General features: G+C 41.6%; 5 protein-coding genes across 6 annotated transcripts; 3 read left to right on the forward strand and 2 right to left on the reverse strand.

The window, feature by feature from the left end:
• The first annotated feature begins 157 nt into the window (after positions 1-157).
• On the forward strand, positions 158-4,540 carry LOC128730292 (GPI transamidase component PIG-S). The gene is made up of 7 exons (XM_053823334.1): positions 158-347; positions 937-939; positions 2,624-2,714; positions 2,785-2,924; positions 3,005-3,205; positions 3,270-3,488; positions 3,585-4,540. The coding sequence occupies exons 1-7, from the start codon at positions 218-220 to the stop codon at positions 4,538-4,540; spliced, it is 1,740 nt and encodes a 579-aa protein (XP_053679309.1). The 5' UTR covers positions 158-217.
• Positions 950-2,445, forward strand: LOC128720856 (prolyl 3-hydroxylase sudestada1). Its single transcript, XM_053814555.1, has 2 exons — positions 950-976; positions 1,084-2,445. Exons 1-2 carry the CDS (start codon positions 950-952, stop codon positions 2,443-2,445), a joined length of 1,389 nt encoding a protein of 462 aa, XP_053670530.1.
• Positions 4,541-4,642: 102 nt separating the features above from the next.
• On the reverse strand, positions 4,643-5,373 carry LOC128720371 (protein lin-52 homolog). Of its 2 annotated transcripts, none has more exons than XM_053814037.1 (4): positions 5,242-5,373; positions 5,099-5,170; positions 4,961-5,020; positions 4,643-4,882 (listed from the first exon to the last, which is right to left on the reverse strand). In XM_053814037.1, exons 1-4 carry the CDS (start codon positions 5,270-5,272, stop codon positions 4,737-4,739), a joined length of 309 nt encoding a protein of 102 aa, XP_053670012.1. In that variant the 5' UTR covers positions 5,273-5,373; the 3' UTR covers positions 4,643-4,736. The 2 variants fall into 2 exon arrangements, with proteins under 2 accessions (XP_053670012.1, XP_053670011.1); XM_053814036.1 differs by having other exon boundaries at positions 4,961-5,026.
• A 754-nt stretch (positions 5,374-6,127) lies between these two features.
• On the forward strand, positions 6,128-9,024 carry LOC128732108 (ceramide kinase). The gene is made up of 8 exons (XM_053825270.1): positions 6,128-6,239; positions 6,612-6,848; positions 7,139-7,357; positions 7,433-7,708; positions 7,771-8,115; positions 8,191-8,561; positions 8,639-8,808; positions 8,892-9,024. The coding sequence occupies exons 1-8, from the start codon at positions 6,128-6,130 to the stop codon at positions 9,022-9,024; spliced, it is 1,863 nt and encodes a 620-aa protein (XP_053681245.1).
• A 1,683-nt stretch (positions 9,025-10,707) lies between these two features.
• Positions 10,708-12,256, reverse strand: LOC128721467 (ADP-ribosylation factor 2). Its single transcript, XM_053815223.1, has 4 exons — positions 12,068-12,256; positions 11,756-11,908; positions 11,025-11,413; positions 10,708-10,935 (listed from the first exon to the last, which is right to left on the reverse strand). The coding sequence occupies exons 2-4, from the start codon at positions 11,820-11,822 to the stop codon at positions 10,849-10,851; spliced, it is 543 nt and encodes a 180-aa protein (XP_053671198.1). The 5' UTR covers positions 11,823-11,908; positions 12,068-12,256; the 3' UTR covers positions 10,708-10,848.
• Positions 12,257-12,640: the final 384 nt, after the last annotated feature.

Genomic DNA, 12,640 nt, shown 5'->3' on the forward strand with positions numbered 1-12,640 from the left:
AACGATTGAATGAAAACCAACAGGATTGTTTTTCAGCTTCTTCCTTTTCTGACATGTTTTGAAATGTCAAACATGCGTTTGACACATCCACTGGGGGTGTCGTAGCATTATATTTTTTCGTATAGTAGTAAAGTGGTGAAAAAACTGATTTCAGTACTCTAGTCCCTTACGAAGTATATATGCTGCGCGCAAACAAACTCAACTGGAGCAGCAGAAAATGAGTGCAAATACAAGTGAGCAGACAGCTACGAAAACCAAAGCTAACGATATGTCCTCCGACAAGAGAGTGCACGATGATGATGGTGCTGGAGAAAAGTCGGAAGCCGGGTCTTCACCGCACGAGGATGGTAAAACATTATTCCTTTTAAGCATCTGCAACCGATCCACCATACGCGCCTGATCATTATTTTGCAATGTTCCGATGCATTGCATTTTATACAAAATCCCCATATCGTTTTGCATTATTGCGTACTCGCAAGAGTTTCTGCCTGCAGCCATCCGAAAAGAGAACACATTGTTCACCTTCCTCACCTGCTTCGTACCAAGTTCAATTCACACAAATATCCAACATTTTACCGGATGAAGGCACCTGTGAAAAAAAGGTTTTCTTTTGTTTTTTTTTTCTGTCACCATCGGTAAAATCGTGTATCGTGCCGCGTCGCGAAGTGCTTATGTTTTCAGTCATGGTTTAGTTTCAATCACATGGCGCAAGGGCCTATAGACTCTGGAAAAATGATGGGTGAGTGTGATTTGCTTTGTTTGGCTTCTACCATTCTTCAAAATTAAATAAAGGCTTAGATGTGTTTCTGGTTTGCGGGCTTAACGTTACCGGTTAACGTGTGACTTGTAATAAATTATTTTTTAACATTCTCTCCAGATACCCCAAAACCGCCGGATGCCAAGCGAACCAAACGAGGCGTGGACAAGAACACGGAGCTGGTCTCAATTAATGGTTGCTTTTTCGAAGACGAATTTCGTGAGCGATTCAAAGAAGCCTGGCAGAGCGAAACCAGCATTTCTGGGGCCAGCTTCGAACTAAAGCAGGATCCGTTCCAGTTAGCAGTATTGCAAAACTTTCTGCAGGAAGATGCGAAACGCGCAAACGCTACGAAACGCTTAGAGGCAGAATTTAGCTCACTTGATTGGAAACGGAAGCAGATGGATCTGTATGAGTTCTACCAGACAAATGATTTATGCAGTCTTGATAGCGATTACCTACAGGCGTTCTACACGGTGTTGAAGGAGCAAATGATGCCACTGGTGGAGGAACTGACTGGGACGAAACTTACTCACGTTTCGGCATCCTGCTCTATGTACAACGCAGGAGACTATTTACTCGTACACGACGATTTGCTCTCGGATCGAAGAATAGCATACGTGTTCTACATTAGTCCATGGAATTGTCACAGGCAATGGTCCGAAACGGATGGAGGAGCCTTGGAGCTGTTCAAAGCGGATGCAAACCAACTTCCCGTTTTTCCGGTGACGAACAAGATTTTCCCACAAAACAACCAGCTGGTACTGTTTCGAGTGTGCGAAAAGTCTTTCCATCAAGTCGGAGAAGTAACGACTTTTGAATACCCTCGGTTAACTATCAACGGTTGGTTCCACGGACCGGCAATCGAGGAAAGTGCAAAAGCTAAAAGCGCTTCTCAACAACCGTCTGTCATCATCGATATGCACTATATTAGTCCGCGTAAAATCGACATTGATCTGTCGAAGTGGATAAACAGCGTCTACCTTGTCGACGAGGTAAAACAAAACGTACAGAAAAAGGTAGAAATGTTCTCCGACGTTTCGTTGGAGCAATTTTTGCTCGCGCCACGATTCACCAGCTTGCTGGGAAATTTGTGCGATGATTCTAAGTTAGAGTGGACGATTAAGGGACCAGCGCATCTGAGGAAGTATGAAGTGTTGAGTTTTAAATCACTTCCAAAAGCTAGTCCGCTAGCCGAATTGTACGATTTGTTCACGAGCAGGACAATGTTCCGTCTGCTGTACGACTATACCGAGCTGGATCTGTACGGCAAGAAGGCGAAAGCTCCCAAATGTGCCATCGAGCTGCAGCGATGGGAACGTGGCTGCTATACGGTGCTTGGAGACTCGTCCACTTACGCCGACTGCACGCTAGATCTCACGTTCTACCTTAATGCACAGGAAAACGTTGGAGTTATAACGTATTTAGTGCCCGAGGAAGAACAGCAGCAACAAGCGTCTGGCCGGCAAAATGACGAACAGCCGACGTCGTCTTCTTACGCGGAATGCTACGAAGAGGATCCGGTGCTATTGACTATACTTCCGAAGGATAACGTATTGAACATGGTGTACCGTGCTGAAGGAACAACAAAGTTTACCAAATATGTCTCGCATAATACACATCTCGAAAGGGCAAACAATAGTGGTCACGCATATACCTACATACTGTCATGTAGCTACAAAGAGTAAAATATAAATGACATGCGTTGCATTTTTTGCCACATATGTACTGAGTGTCCATTGCGCAATAAATCATTAATACCCGTATCATCTGTGACTCACGTGTTTCTGTTTGTTAATAGTACAGGAGCAACAAAAATTAATATTCAAATAATGAACAACGCTCTTCTGTTTTTAACGATTTCAGCTGGCATTCATATCTACGCCACGATCGCTTTTATAGTCATAATCATCGTCATTGGAGTTCCGATGTGGTGGAAATCTACGGAAGTATATCGGTAAGGATTGTACAATTGTACGTAAAATCGTATTCATTCTCACATGATATTTTTTCTCCATAACGAACAGCGTGTCATTGCCTTACGACGAAATCCAAGCATTGAACGATAAGCCCATCAAGGCAACGTTTCGGTTAGGATTGTACTGCCGATCGACTGAACGGAGAGAAATACTCGCATTTGAGTTACGTAAAAAGTTTGAACAGAACTGTACGTGAATAGTTGAACCATCGCACCTTGAGCGAATGAATCAGATAATGAATTTGTTAATTTTCCATATTGTTTTGTAGTTGTGTTTGATTTGGAACTGCAGCTGCTTTCATTGGACACAGAAACACTTTCAACGATTAAAACTCCGGCGAAACTTGAATCTGAATTACTTAATCGTTATCCTGCATCCGTTGGAGATTTCTTGTTTATTGAGTGGCACAAATTAGACGATGATATTCTTGTTTCTTCCGATCGGACAGCATTTATCTCAGAAAGTGCAAGTAGGGACAGTGTTTTATTCTCATTCTATGAGCTTGTTATATTTTCACGTGTTTTGTTTTTCAGCATCACTAAAAGCATATCAGGTACTATCTTCTTGGATTTTACAAGAATACAAGCTGAAAGCCATTCTTGGATCTAGGAATATGCAGCAAACTACAAAGGGACGCCAAATGCGATTGAATTCGGCTCCACTGCAATCACGTTATGAAGTACTAATAACGGTTCTAAATCCAAAACCCGACCTACAGAAAGTGCATTGGAATGCACGAGCAGCAGCAGAAAGTTAGTTTTCATTATCGTTGTGTTACAAAACTGAAATGTGGTAATGTTTTTTAAAATTTTGCGATTAAAATGTATGTTTTTTTTTTGTATTTTTAGATTACATAGGACCATTCCTGCGTGAGCTCTCCGGAATCACCAATTTCACCATTAAAACACAGTGGATCTACCAAGTTGGGATAGAAGGTGCTCAACCGAAGCAAGTGCAAGATGATTCAAAACTTGGCCGGCATTACGCCTTGTCAGAGGATAGTCTTCCACATATAATAACGTCGCTCGAGAAAAAACTTGGCACACAAATCACCGACAACCCTTGTATTCACCTGGTCGTTTACGTTCCACCTTGTGCACAAGCTCCTCTTAAAATCTATAGAAAAGACGGACAGCGCGCGTCACCATTGAGCAGTAACGTGGATGCTTTTACATCCGCCAAATGGGGTGGCATCATTTTTGCCAACCCTGCTGAAGCAACCTGTGTACGGTATATGGAGAGCGAACAATTTAGCGATGTATACATTCACGCACAGGATGTAATGCCTGTTTTGTTGTACCAGTTGCGAAAAATACTCGATCTTGAAAACAACACGCCCCTGCTAGACACAACACTGGTACCGTACAATACGATTGAACCACGTGTTTGGGAAGTAGACACGTTCATCCGAACCAACACAATCTATTTGGTGCATTCGGCGACAACGACGTTGCAATCGTTGATTCAACTGCTCGGCGGTATCGAGTACATTGTGATCAATGATGAGGTTGGAGCAGCTATTAAAAATGCGTACCATAAAATTGTCGAAGCAAAGGAAATGCTAAGAACAAATAACCTCGAAGAAGCGGCTCTTCTGGCGCGGGAGGCTTATACATCAGCGGAAAGAGCGTTTTTCGATCCTAGTTTACTGGCTTTATTGTACTTCCCTAACGAACAAAAGTACGCTATCTACATTCCACTCTTCTTGCCCATTATGATACCGGTGGTGTTTTCTTTTAATACTCTTTTAAAGTTTTTTCAAAAACGGAAACTAACCGCAATTTCAAAAACAAAACATGAATAAAAAGAAACCCGCCATGTGCCGCGCAAGTCAAAAGTTTTTTGTATTAGTTCGTTAGAAAAGCAGTTGTGTGAATGTACACATACGTTTAATTTGTAGTTATCTTTAGAATTGCACTAGTCAACTCTACACGTTTTATTGAAATTGCATTGTTTTGGCCTATTTTTAATTATTGCATGTACCTTCAGAACAATGAAAACTATTTCCTTCGGGTTATTGTAGAAAAGATTTCCAGGTTTTTGCCTTTCGTGAACTCTTTTGCTTCCTGCAGACCGATGTTGTAGGCTTGATCAAATATTTTCTTAATTTCAGTTAGTAGACCGTTCTTGGATAGGGCGCCCAGTTCTGCGGTAGATTCAAAAGACTCAGTTGTCATTGAACACAAGAGTGCATAATTAAATTCGTTCAAAAATTGCTACTTACGGTACATTGCATTGATATCGTCTTGGGTCAACCCCTTCATCCACGAGGGTGGTGCGAAAACTTGATCTAATATACCAAATAATTATCGTTTCGATGTTGGTGAACTATAAAGAGGATTGATTTAAACGTTGAAATTACCTTTCGTTTCCCACATTTCGGGCGATTCACTGCAGTCCATGCCAAGCTCGAGTAATCCGCTAGTGTCGAGTTCTGAAAAGAATTCATAAATAATATGAATGTTTCGATCATTTGCGGTAGTTTTTAGCTATATAATAATTTACCTTGTTTAACATACATATCGTATTTGGGCATTTTGCAACGACTTTATGCCTACAATTACGGTAGAAATTTACCACTACGCTAGTAATAATCCTTCACCTCCGTTTGATGTTCGGAAACAAAAAATGCTATTTGGTGAAGCAAAATAAATGTACTTTAGGGATAAACGTTTGAATAGAATACAGAACGCGTTTCTTGAATTTGTTGATTTTCCTACGCTGGAAAATCGTGACAAATAATTTGTTTTATTTTTTCACGCGTATTGTAGGTATACAACACAAGATCGAAATCTTTCATGCAACCCCTGAACTACAATGTATAACTCACGATCGATGAATTCAATTAAAAATAAAAACAATTTTTGAGAAAATACGATTTACTGTTCTTCTCTGTTGTGAACATATAACATCTGTAAATAACAACAAAAAACACCTAGTATAAAATAGCGTTCAAGATGGACGAGCTTATTCAAAATCTTCGATGTTTCCAAAAAATGCCAAGGAGCAAAAACGACCGAGAGTATCCGTGCACCTCTCAGTCCCTCTCTTTTTCTCGATCAACCATCACTTACCGCCTCAACCGTTAGCGGTTCTGACGTTGGGGTGTTTTGACGTTTTGTGTTGTTTGAAACTGGAATGAACGAAGTGCGATCGGAATAGGAAGGAAAACCTTGAAAAAAATCCTTCAACCTGTCCGCGGGCAACGAACGGAAAATCAGAAAGAAGTTAGCCCAGTACGGTTTGTTTGGCGATTGGCCGTCGTGCGTGTGTTCGATTGAGTGTGCTCCATTCTTCGCTGCCTTCGCCGCTTCCAGAATACGTGATCGATGTAAAGTTCCATTAGACAGGAAACACTCAGTGCCGAGTTGCATTTAGCCCCATTTCCGTGATGGACAAAGAACACGAAGTTTTGCTTAACGCGTTTGTGATAGCTAAAACACGATATCGTGTATTTTATAATGCAGGCATTTTGGTGTGGGAAGACGAATCGTCCAAGAAAGGTATTTAACGGTAGTTCCCCGATATTGTACTAGTCGTTTCATGTGGGGGAGGGGCCGTAATATGGCCTTGACCTTAAACCACGTAACACTTATCGGTCTTGAGAAGCAAAATAACAAACAAACAACCACAAACAGGAACTAACTAGCATATCTCGCTTTAAGACCAAACATGAAACATGGATGAAGAAAGCAAAAAAATGATTACCATAAAGTTTTCATGCTTTCTTGAGGAACATAATTTTTTTAGCGAGGAATGTTTAATCTTGTGCTAAGCTGCTACAATATTAAAGATTACATATATCTTATCATACCCATCGTAAACCGAAAGCTACAATCGAATTTTATTCTTTCTTTTTTGTCATGTTCCAACAGCCAAAAACACCGTACCGATAACGGATGTGTTGTCGGTGGCACTATCAAAATTACCCCATGCCAATAGCAAGCAATGGACGAAACGAAGCAAGCCACCTTCACCATCGTCAACCATAGCGCGAAACGAAGCCCACGGCAGCCTGGATAGCGATCGTATTCCAGTGCTCTCGAGTTCGACCACAACCAACACGCTCGCGACGAACAGCAGCAACATTCCGCACAGCCACAGCAACCGAGGTAATAGCAAGCGAAGGGGGTTCCAAGGAGAACCCGTAACACGATTTACTCGTTAGAAGTCTTGTTACATGCAGCCGTTTCAATGACCTCCGTCGAACAGGTAGTTCGCTGCAGAGCTGCTTGTTACGTCACAAAGCAGAATGATTTGCGCAAAACTGAAGTACTGTCGAAAAATGACCGCATAAATTACTTCAAATCATGCTTTGGTGGAGTTTTTGTGTCAAGAAGCCTTTGCGCGGTGTCAATCGTACTATGGGATACTCAACATACAATTTCTTACTTTATTGCAGCAAGCAACAATGATTTATTCGATTCGAATATTGACCATCGCGAGGGTGCCGTTTATATTGAAAGCACTCCACCGGGCAATTTGAACTACCTGATCATCCACTATGCCGCCCTCGTGAGCATGAAATCGAATCGCTGGCGTGTGAAGTCCGTTGCGTTGTACAACAGCGAACAACGCATCGTAGAACTGTGGTGCAATCGTCTAACGAATGATCTTAGAGGTACTGGCTGATGTCGATCGTGTATGTGATGAATGCTTAAATTCGTCTATTAAATATTTAATTTGTTTTTTGTAGAGCTAAACCGGCCAAAAAATTTGTTGCTATTTTTGAATCCATACGGAGGGAAAAAGAACGCATTGGCCTTGTACGAGCGGTTCGCAAAGCCTTTGTTCCGATTGGCGGATGTGGATATTAATTTAATTATAACACAGCGCGCACAACAGATCTACGACATTGTCACCTCCAAGGGAATCGTATTGGATAATTACGATGGATTGGTTTGTTGCGGTGGAGACGGCACATTTGCCGAATTGTTCAACGGACTTGTGACTCGGACAATGATGGATCTTGGTACAGTAGTAGAACACATGATCAAGTTGCAGCACATCAAACTCTTGATGTTTCGTTTTCAGGTATAGACATCAACTACCCGTCCTACCTTCCAAAACCGAACATTCCGATCGGAATCATTCCTGCCGGCAGCACCGATACGGTTGCGTGCTGCCTAAACGGCACTACTGACATAAAGACTTCGATTATACACATCATTCTGGGGCAGCACAGCGGGCTGGACATATCGGCGGTTTACGACACGGATACCTCCGCAAGAGATTCCACCATTCAGCCCATGGTTTCCGAGACACGGCCCCGTTTGCTGAAACTGTTCGCAAGTGCACTTTCGTACGGTTATCTGGGCGATATTGCTTACGATAGTGAAAAGTATCGCTGGATGGGACCAAAGAGATATGATTATTCCGGTAAGTTTGGGAGCAATAGAAACAACTGTCTCGTATCCCGTATTTTTATTTATAATTGTATAATTTCTTTGGCAGGTTTTAAGAAATTTATCGCAAACCGTGGCTACAATGCAGAAATTGTAGTGCATCTTGATCGTTGTGGTAAACAAGACCCGAACGATGGTGTTCGTTGCATTGACAAGTGTTCTCGGTGCCAAAAGGCATTGCTGGCAGGCAACGGCAACGGTGGTTTCGAGGAAACCGACACGGAGCCCCTAGTAGTGCGCGGTAAGTTTCTAATGGTAAGTGGAGCTAACATCTCCTGCTCGTGCGAACGCAGCCCGCAAGGGTTTTCGCCCTACTGCCACCTTGGAGATGGGTTGCTGGATCTGGTGCTCGTGCGGCACACGTCGATGTTTAACAACCTTCGACTGTTGCTGACTATGACGTCAAAAACCAAAAAATTGGTACGTATTTCTGCTGAAAAGCTTTTCTAATGGTGCAAACGCGGCCTATTTTCAATTCCCTTTTTTTTAATTCACAGAGTGAACTACCGTTTGTCGAAATTTACCGAACGAAAGAGTTCCGATTCGTCGCCAACGGACAGACCGACGCGAATAGTGAAGCAGTCCCTGCGGTTTCCACGGGTAGAATGCGCCGTTCCAAATGGAACTGCGATGGTGAAGTGTTGGTGGACACCAATATTCTTGTTGAGTAAGCATGGCGAACTCTGTGAAATGGGCCAGGTTTGTTCTTGGGAGTTAACTACGTTCTATTCTTGCTTCGTCCCCAATTAGGTCCAATTGCCAATTAGTACAAGTTTTTAGGCGTGGTGTACTACCAACTGGAACTACCGGGGGCGCTGCGATGCAACAACGGACAACGAATGAGAATGATAAATCATCTTGTTGCTTTGGTTTATGCAATTAGTCGTATTATTTCATTATACTCAGTATTTTCTCATGCTGATCCTTGAGTTTAGCTGGTGGTGTGACGGTTTATTTCCGATTATCTTATTTTGTCCTGTTTATTAACTATTGGTTGCCAACAACCTAAGGCTTGTTGTTTTCGAGGTTCCTTTCTTTAAAAAGCTATACCGTAAACGGTAAACTGTGATCATATATTATTATTTCGTTATTAATTCTAATCGACACTGTGGATGCTCTTGCTACAGTGCTTACTAACACTGCTACATATGGTGAAATTACCGTTAAATTGCTACTATTTTAAGGATTTTATACGAACAAACAGTATGTACTCCTTGGCTGTAGGACAAAGTATTTCAAGCAATCTTCTCTTGCCGAGATCCAGTATCTAAAGGGGTATTCAATGCGTACGCAACAAGGTGTGCGCTACATTGACAATATCACGTTGAAAAACGCGTAGAGCAATGGGGGAATTAGAGGACTCAATTCTTAATTCAAGGGTGGTGTTAAGGTTAATATTTGCTCAAGCTATAGTGTGTCCTAGCATATCGCAGTACCCTTCAGCATGCTCAATTAACTGATGAAGTACACTTTATCTGATGACAATATTTGACTTAACTTTTTCTTAAACAACTGCAGGTTTGATTGTGCTCGAGATGTCTGATTATTGCCAGAAAATCGAAAGGACACTACTTCATAATTTAGACCAAGAATAGCAAAAACTACGTGCCTCTGAGCAAGAAAAAAAATTAACTACCGTTCCTTCGTAGAATGATAAGGATTTAGGAGGCAGAAGAATTCTGGTTACGGTAACACGACAGCTAAAACTAATGAGATAGCACGGAATGTGCCCTAATTGTATTGAAGAGCAGAAATTGTGCACCAAGCAATGGATTTTCCTACACGGTACTATACCGTCAAGTTGAACAAGAATGTAAAATTTTGTATGCATTACACGCTACCAACAGTCCCGTAGCATTCCGTTGTCGTCTAGTGTTTTAGCGTAGCGATCAGGCTTTGTGTTATCCCATTTATTTCTTACACAACATGCATGTGTTGAATACGGAAAGCAATAGAAGCAATAACAATTAATATTGATGAAGTATCGTGTAGATAGTTTCGAGTGGGAGGAACGAGATCCAAAATTGTGATTACTTGGGATGATTTGAAAGGGACGACAAAAAGACTTGGGCGCATTCCCGCTGTAGAATATTACGATAACTTAAAATAATGATAGATCGCCTTAAGAGGAGGGAATTGAATAAAGGTTATTTGGTAGGTTGTAGGCATGTTTTTATTCAATAAAACGAACACTTGCAAGTGTGGTGAACGTGAAATATGCTCAATATTAATAAATAAAAATATACATTATCTGATCAGATGTAGTCGGGTATAAGAATATACAAATGTACAAAACCATGGATTAGCTTTCTCTTAGTGATTTATTGGATGAGAACGAGTAGAGGGGCGAGCAATATGTTTCCTTCTTTCGGGAACGCAAACCCTGTCTGACTCTGATAACGCTTATCTCGACATCACGTTCCACAAGATTTGGTACATCTTGGACAATTTGTGGCTCTAAAATCAAAGGATGCGATTGCGTTCCATACTTTGCGCACTATTAATAATAGCGCTACGAGAAAAACATACGTGAAATGTAAAAAAATCATGTTGAACAACTGCAATGACTCCTATACTCCTGTGAATGGTTGGAATTTCCATCCTATCGTTTATTCATACGAAACAATGAAAATGTATAAGCGGTACATCAGCGTCTTAAAAATAAACCTCTTGCTTGCTTCATTCGGTCGAGGCAACCAGATTATCATCACTTTTTGGCCAACTCATTTGACAACCAATCCAGCCCCTCGTACAATCCATGGCCTTGCGTTGCACATGTCGCTTGAATATACCACTAGAAAATGATAACAGCAAATCGGAAAGAGTCAATACCACAAAAGGGACCAATAACGAGGGAAAATATTGTAACGAAAAGCCACTTACATGTCTGTTTCGCAGCTGGTTGAGGTGTAACTTATCTGTCAGTTCGGCAGCGGTCATCGCGTTCGGTAGATCCTGTTTATTGGCAAACACAAGCAGCACGGCATCGCGTAGTTCGTCCTCCTGCAGCATACTGTGCAGCTCTTTTTCTGCTTCGACGATACGTTCACGATCGTTCGAATCGACGACGAAGATGAGCCCCTGCGTGTTCTGGAAGTAGTGGCGCCAAAGCGGCCGAATTTTGTCCTGACCACCGACGTCCCACACGGTGAAGCAAATGTTCTTGTACTCGACCGTCTCGACGTTGAAACCGATCGTCGGAATGGTGGTTACGATTTCGCCTAGTTTCAGCTTGTACAGGATTGTCGTCTTACCGGCCGCATCAAGTCCAACTGAAATTGAGCAAAACTTGCCACGGTAATCGATTGATGCAAATCCACTACGGATAAACCGCAAAATATGTTACCAACTCACAGCACCCTAGGGAGCTATCGATCTAGATAAGTAGCTATGGTATGATAGTAATATGGTACCAGCTCTAAGCAAATCAAGTATTTAAATGAAATCATTTTCGTAAAACAAAAAAATATGTATTTTATATACCAAAATCGAGTAAATGTTTTGGAGTGCACGGTTTTAGGTATTTCAAATTTGTTTTCAAATGAATGTAGGAAATAAAAAGCTTCTGCAGAGAGGGTAACTAAGGACTATTTAATATACAAAGCCAGACATACCCATTAATATGCGCATTTGTTTTTTGCCGAACAATCGCGTCAACACACTGGAGATCGTCAGACCCATTTTGTAGAGGTTGGTTGTGTTTACGTTTTGCTCCGGTTTCGTATGATGATGGTGCTTCACAGCAATGCCACGATTTCAGTTCTGTCCTGAAATTGAAAAAAACCATTATTAGATGTGTTCAAAACGCACTACGCACTAATAGTTTGCCTTGCGGGCGTTATTCAGCAAGAGCCGCGGCCCCAACAACGAAGTGCGTCATGTAGAATGAACTGCGGTGAAGAAAGAAAACCTGTCTGTCGTCTTACCTTGCCTCTGCGCTACGTCGTCGTGTCACCACCTCAGATTCGGGTATGTTTTAGTTGGTAGTTTCTGCCACTGCTAGCTCGTTGGCGAGGACTAGCGTAATTTGTGTAATGCTTGAACTTACACGATTCAAAACATTACAATATGCCACGTCAGTGCCGCTAAAGCTGCCCGTTTATTTAGCAGGATGATACAATTAACAAAAGCGGGCGGAGAGAAAGAAGGTAGGGCCGTTTAGAACGACTTGACAATTGACCGATTACAAGAACAACAAGAAGAACCCGCTGACATTTGCCATCGGCTGTGTGCGTGGGCTCTGACGCGGGTGTACATTTTTATTACCAAACTGTCAAAATTCCATTCAATATGTCTACTCTGGAGGAATATAAAATACTAGAGGTTAGCTCATAACGTACCATTTAGTTAGTGTTGAAAACTTTCAAATTAAATTTGTTTTTATTGTAATTAATATTCAAAGTGCAACGTTTTTCAGATTGTTTGTGTTTTAAGAAGAATATTTTCTACTTCAGGTACAATGCATAATATTTATTTCATTGGTAAATCGGATGAATTGT

This window comes from Anopheles nili, chromosome 2 (genome assembly GCF_943737925.1).
Source record: "Anopheles nili chromosome 2, idAnoNiliSN_F5_01, whole genome shotgun sequence".
Taxonomy (NCBI): Eukaryota; Metazoa; Arthropoda; class Insecta; order Diptera; family Culicidae; genus Anopheles; species Anopheles nili.

Excerpts from the sequence above, each read along its gene's own strand:
- LOC128732108 (XM_053825270.1), top strand. The coding sequence starts at position 6,128 with ATGGACAAAGAACACGAAGTTTTGCTTAACGCGTTTGTGATAGCTAAA. Across the intron at positions 8,562-8,638 it reads CGTCAAAAACCAAAAAATTG|AGTGAACTACCGTTTGTCGA; the intron begins GTACGTATTTCT and ends TTTAATTCACAG. Across the intron at positions 8,809-8,891 it reads GACACCAATATTCTTGTTGA|GTCCAATTGCCAATTAGTAC; the intron begins GTAAGCATGGCG and ends GTCCCCAATTAG.
- LOC128720371 (XM_053814036.1), bottom strand. The coding sequence starts at position 5,272 with ATGCCCAAATACGATATGTATGTTAAACAAG. Across the intron at positions 5,171-5,241 it reads CGATATGTATGTTAAACAAG|AACTCGACACTAGCGGATTA; the intron begins GTAAATTATTAT and ends AATTCTTTTCAG. Across the intron at positions 4,883-4,960 it reads CGATATCAATGCAATGTACC|AACTGGGCGCCCTATCCAAG; the intron begins GTAAGTAGCAAT and ends AATCTACCGCAG.
- LOC128721467 (XM_053815223.1), bottom strand. The coding sequence starts at position 11,822 with ATGGGTCTGACGATCTCCAGTGTGTTGACGCGATTGTTCGGCAAAAAA. Across the intron at positions 11,414-11,755 it reads ACAAATGCGCATATTAATGG|TTGGACTTGATGCGGCCGGT; the intron begins GTATGTCTGGCT and ends GCTCAATTTCAG. Across the intron at positions 10,936-11,024 it reads ACCAGCTGCGAAACAGACAT|TGGTATATTCAAGCGACATG; the intron begins GTAAGTGGCTTT and ends ATCATTTTCTAG.
- LOC128720856 (XM_053814555.1), top strand. The coding sequence starts at position 950 with ATGGTTGCTTTTTCGAAGACGAATTTC. Across the intron at positions 977-1,083 it reads CTTTTTCGAAGACGAATTTC|GAAGATGCGAAACGCGCAAA; the intron begins GTGAGCGATTCA and ends AACTTTCTGCAG.
- LOC128730292 (XM_053823334.1), top strand. The coding sequence starts at position 218 with ATGAGTGCAAATACAAGTGAGCAGACAGCTACGAAAACCAAAGCTAAC. Across the intron at positions 2,715-2,784 it reads AAATCTACGGAAGTATATCG|CGTGTCATTGCCTTACGACG; the intron begins GTAAGGATTGTA and ends CATAACGAACAG. Across the intron at positions 3,206-3,269 it reads ATTTATCTCAGAAAGTGCAA|CATCACTAAAAGCATATCAG; the intron begins GTAGGGACAGTG and ends TTTGTTTTTCAG.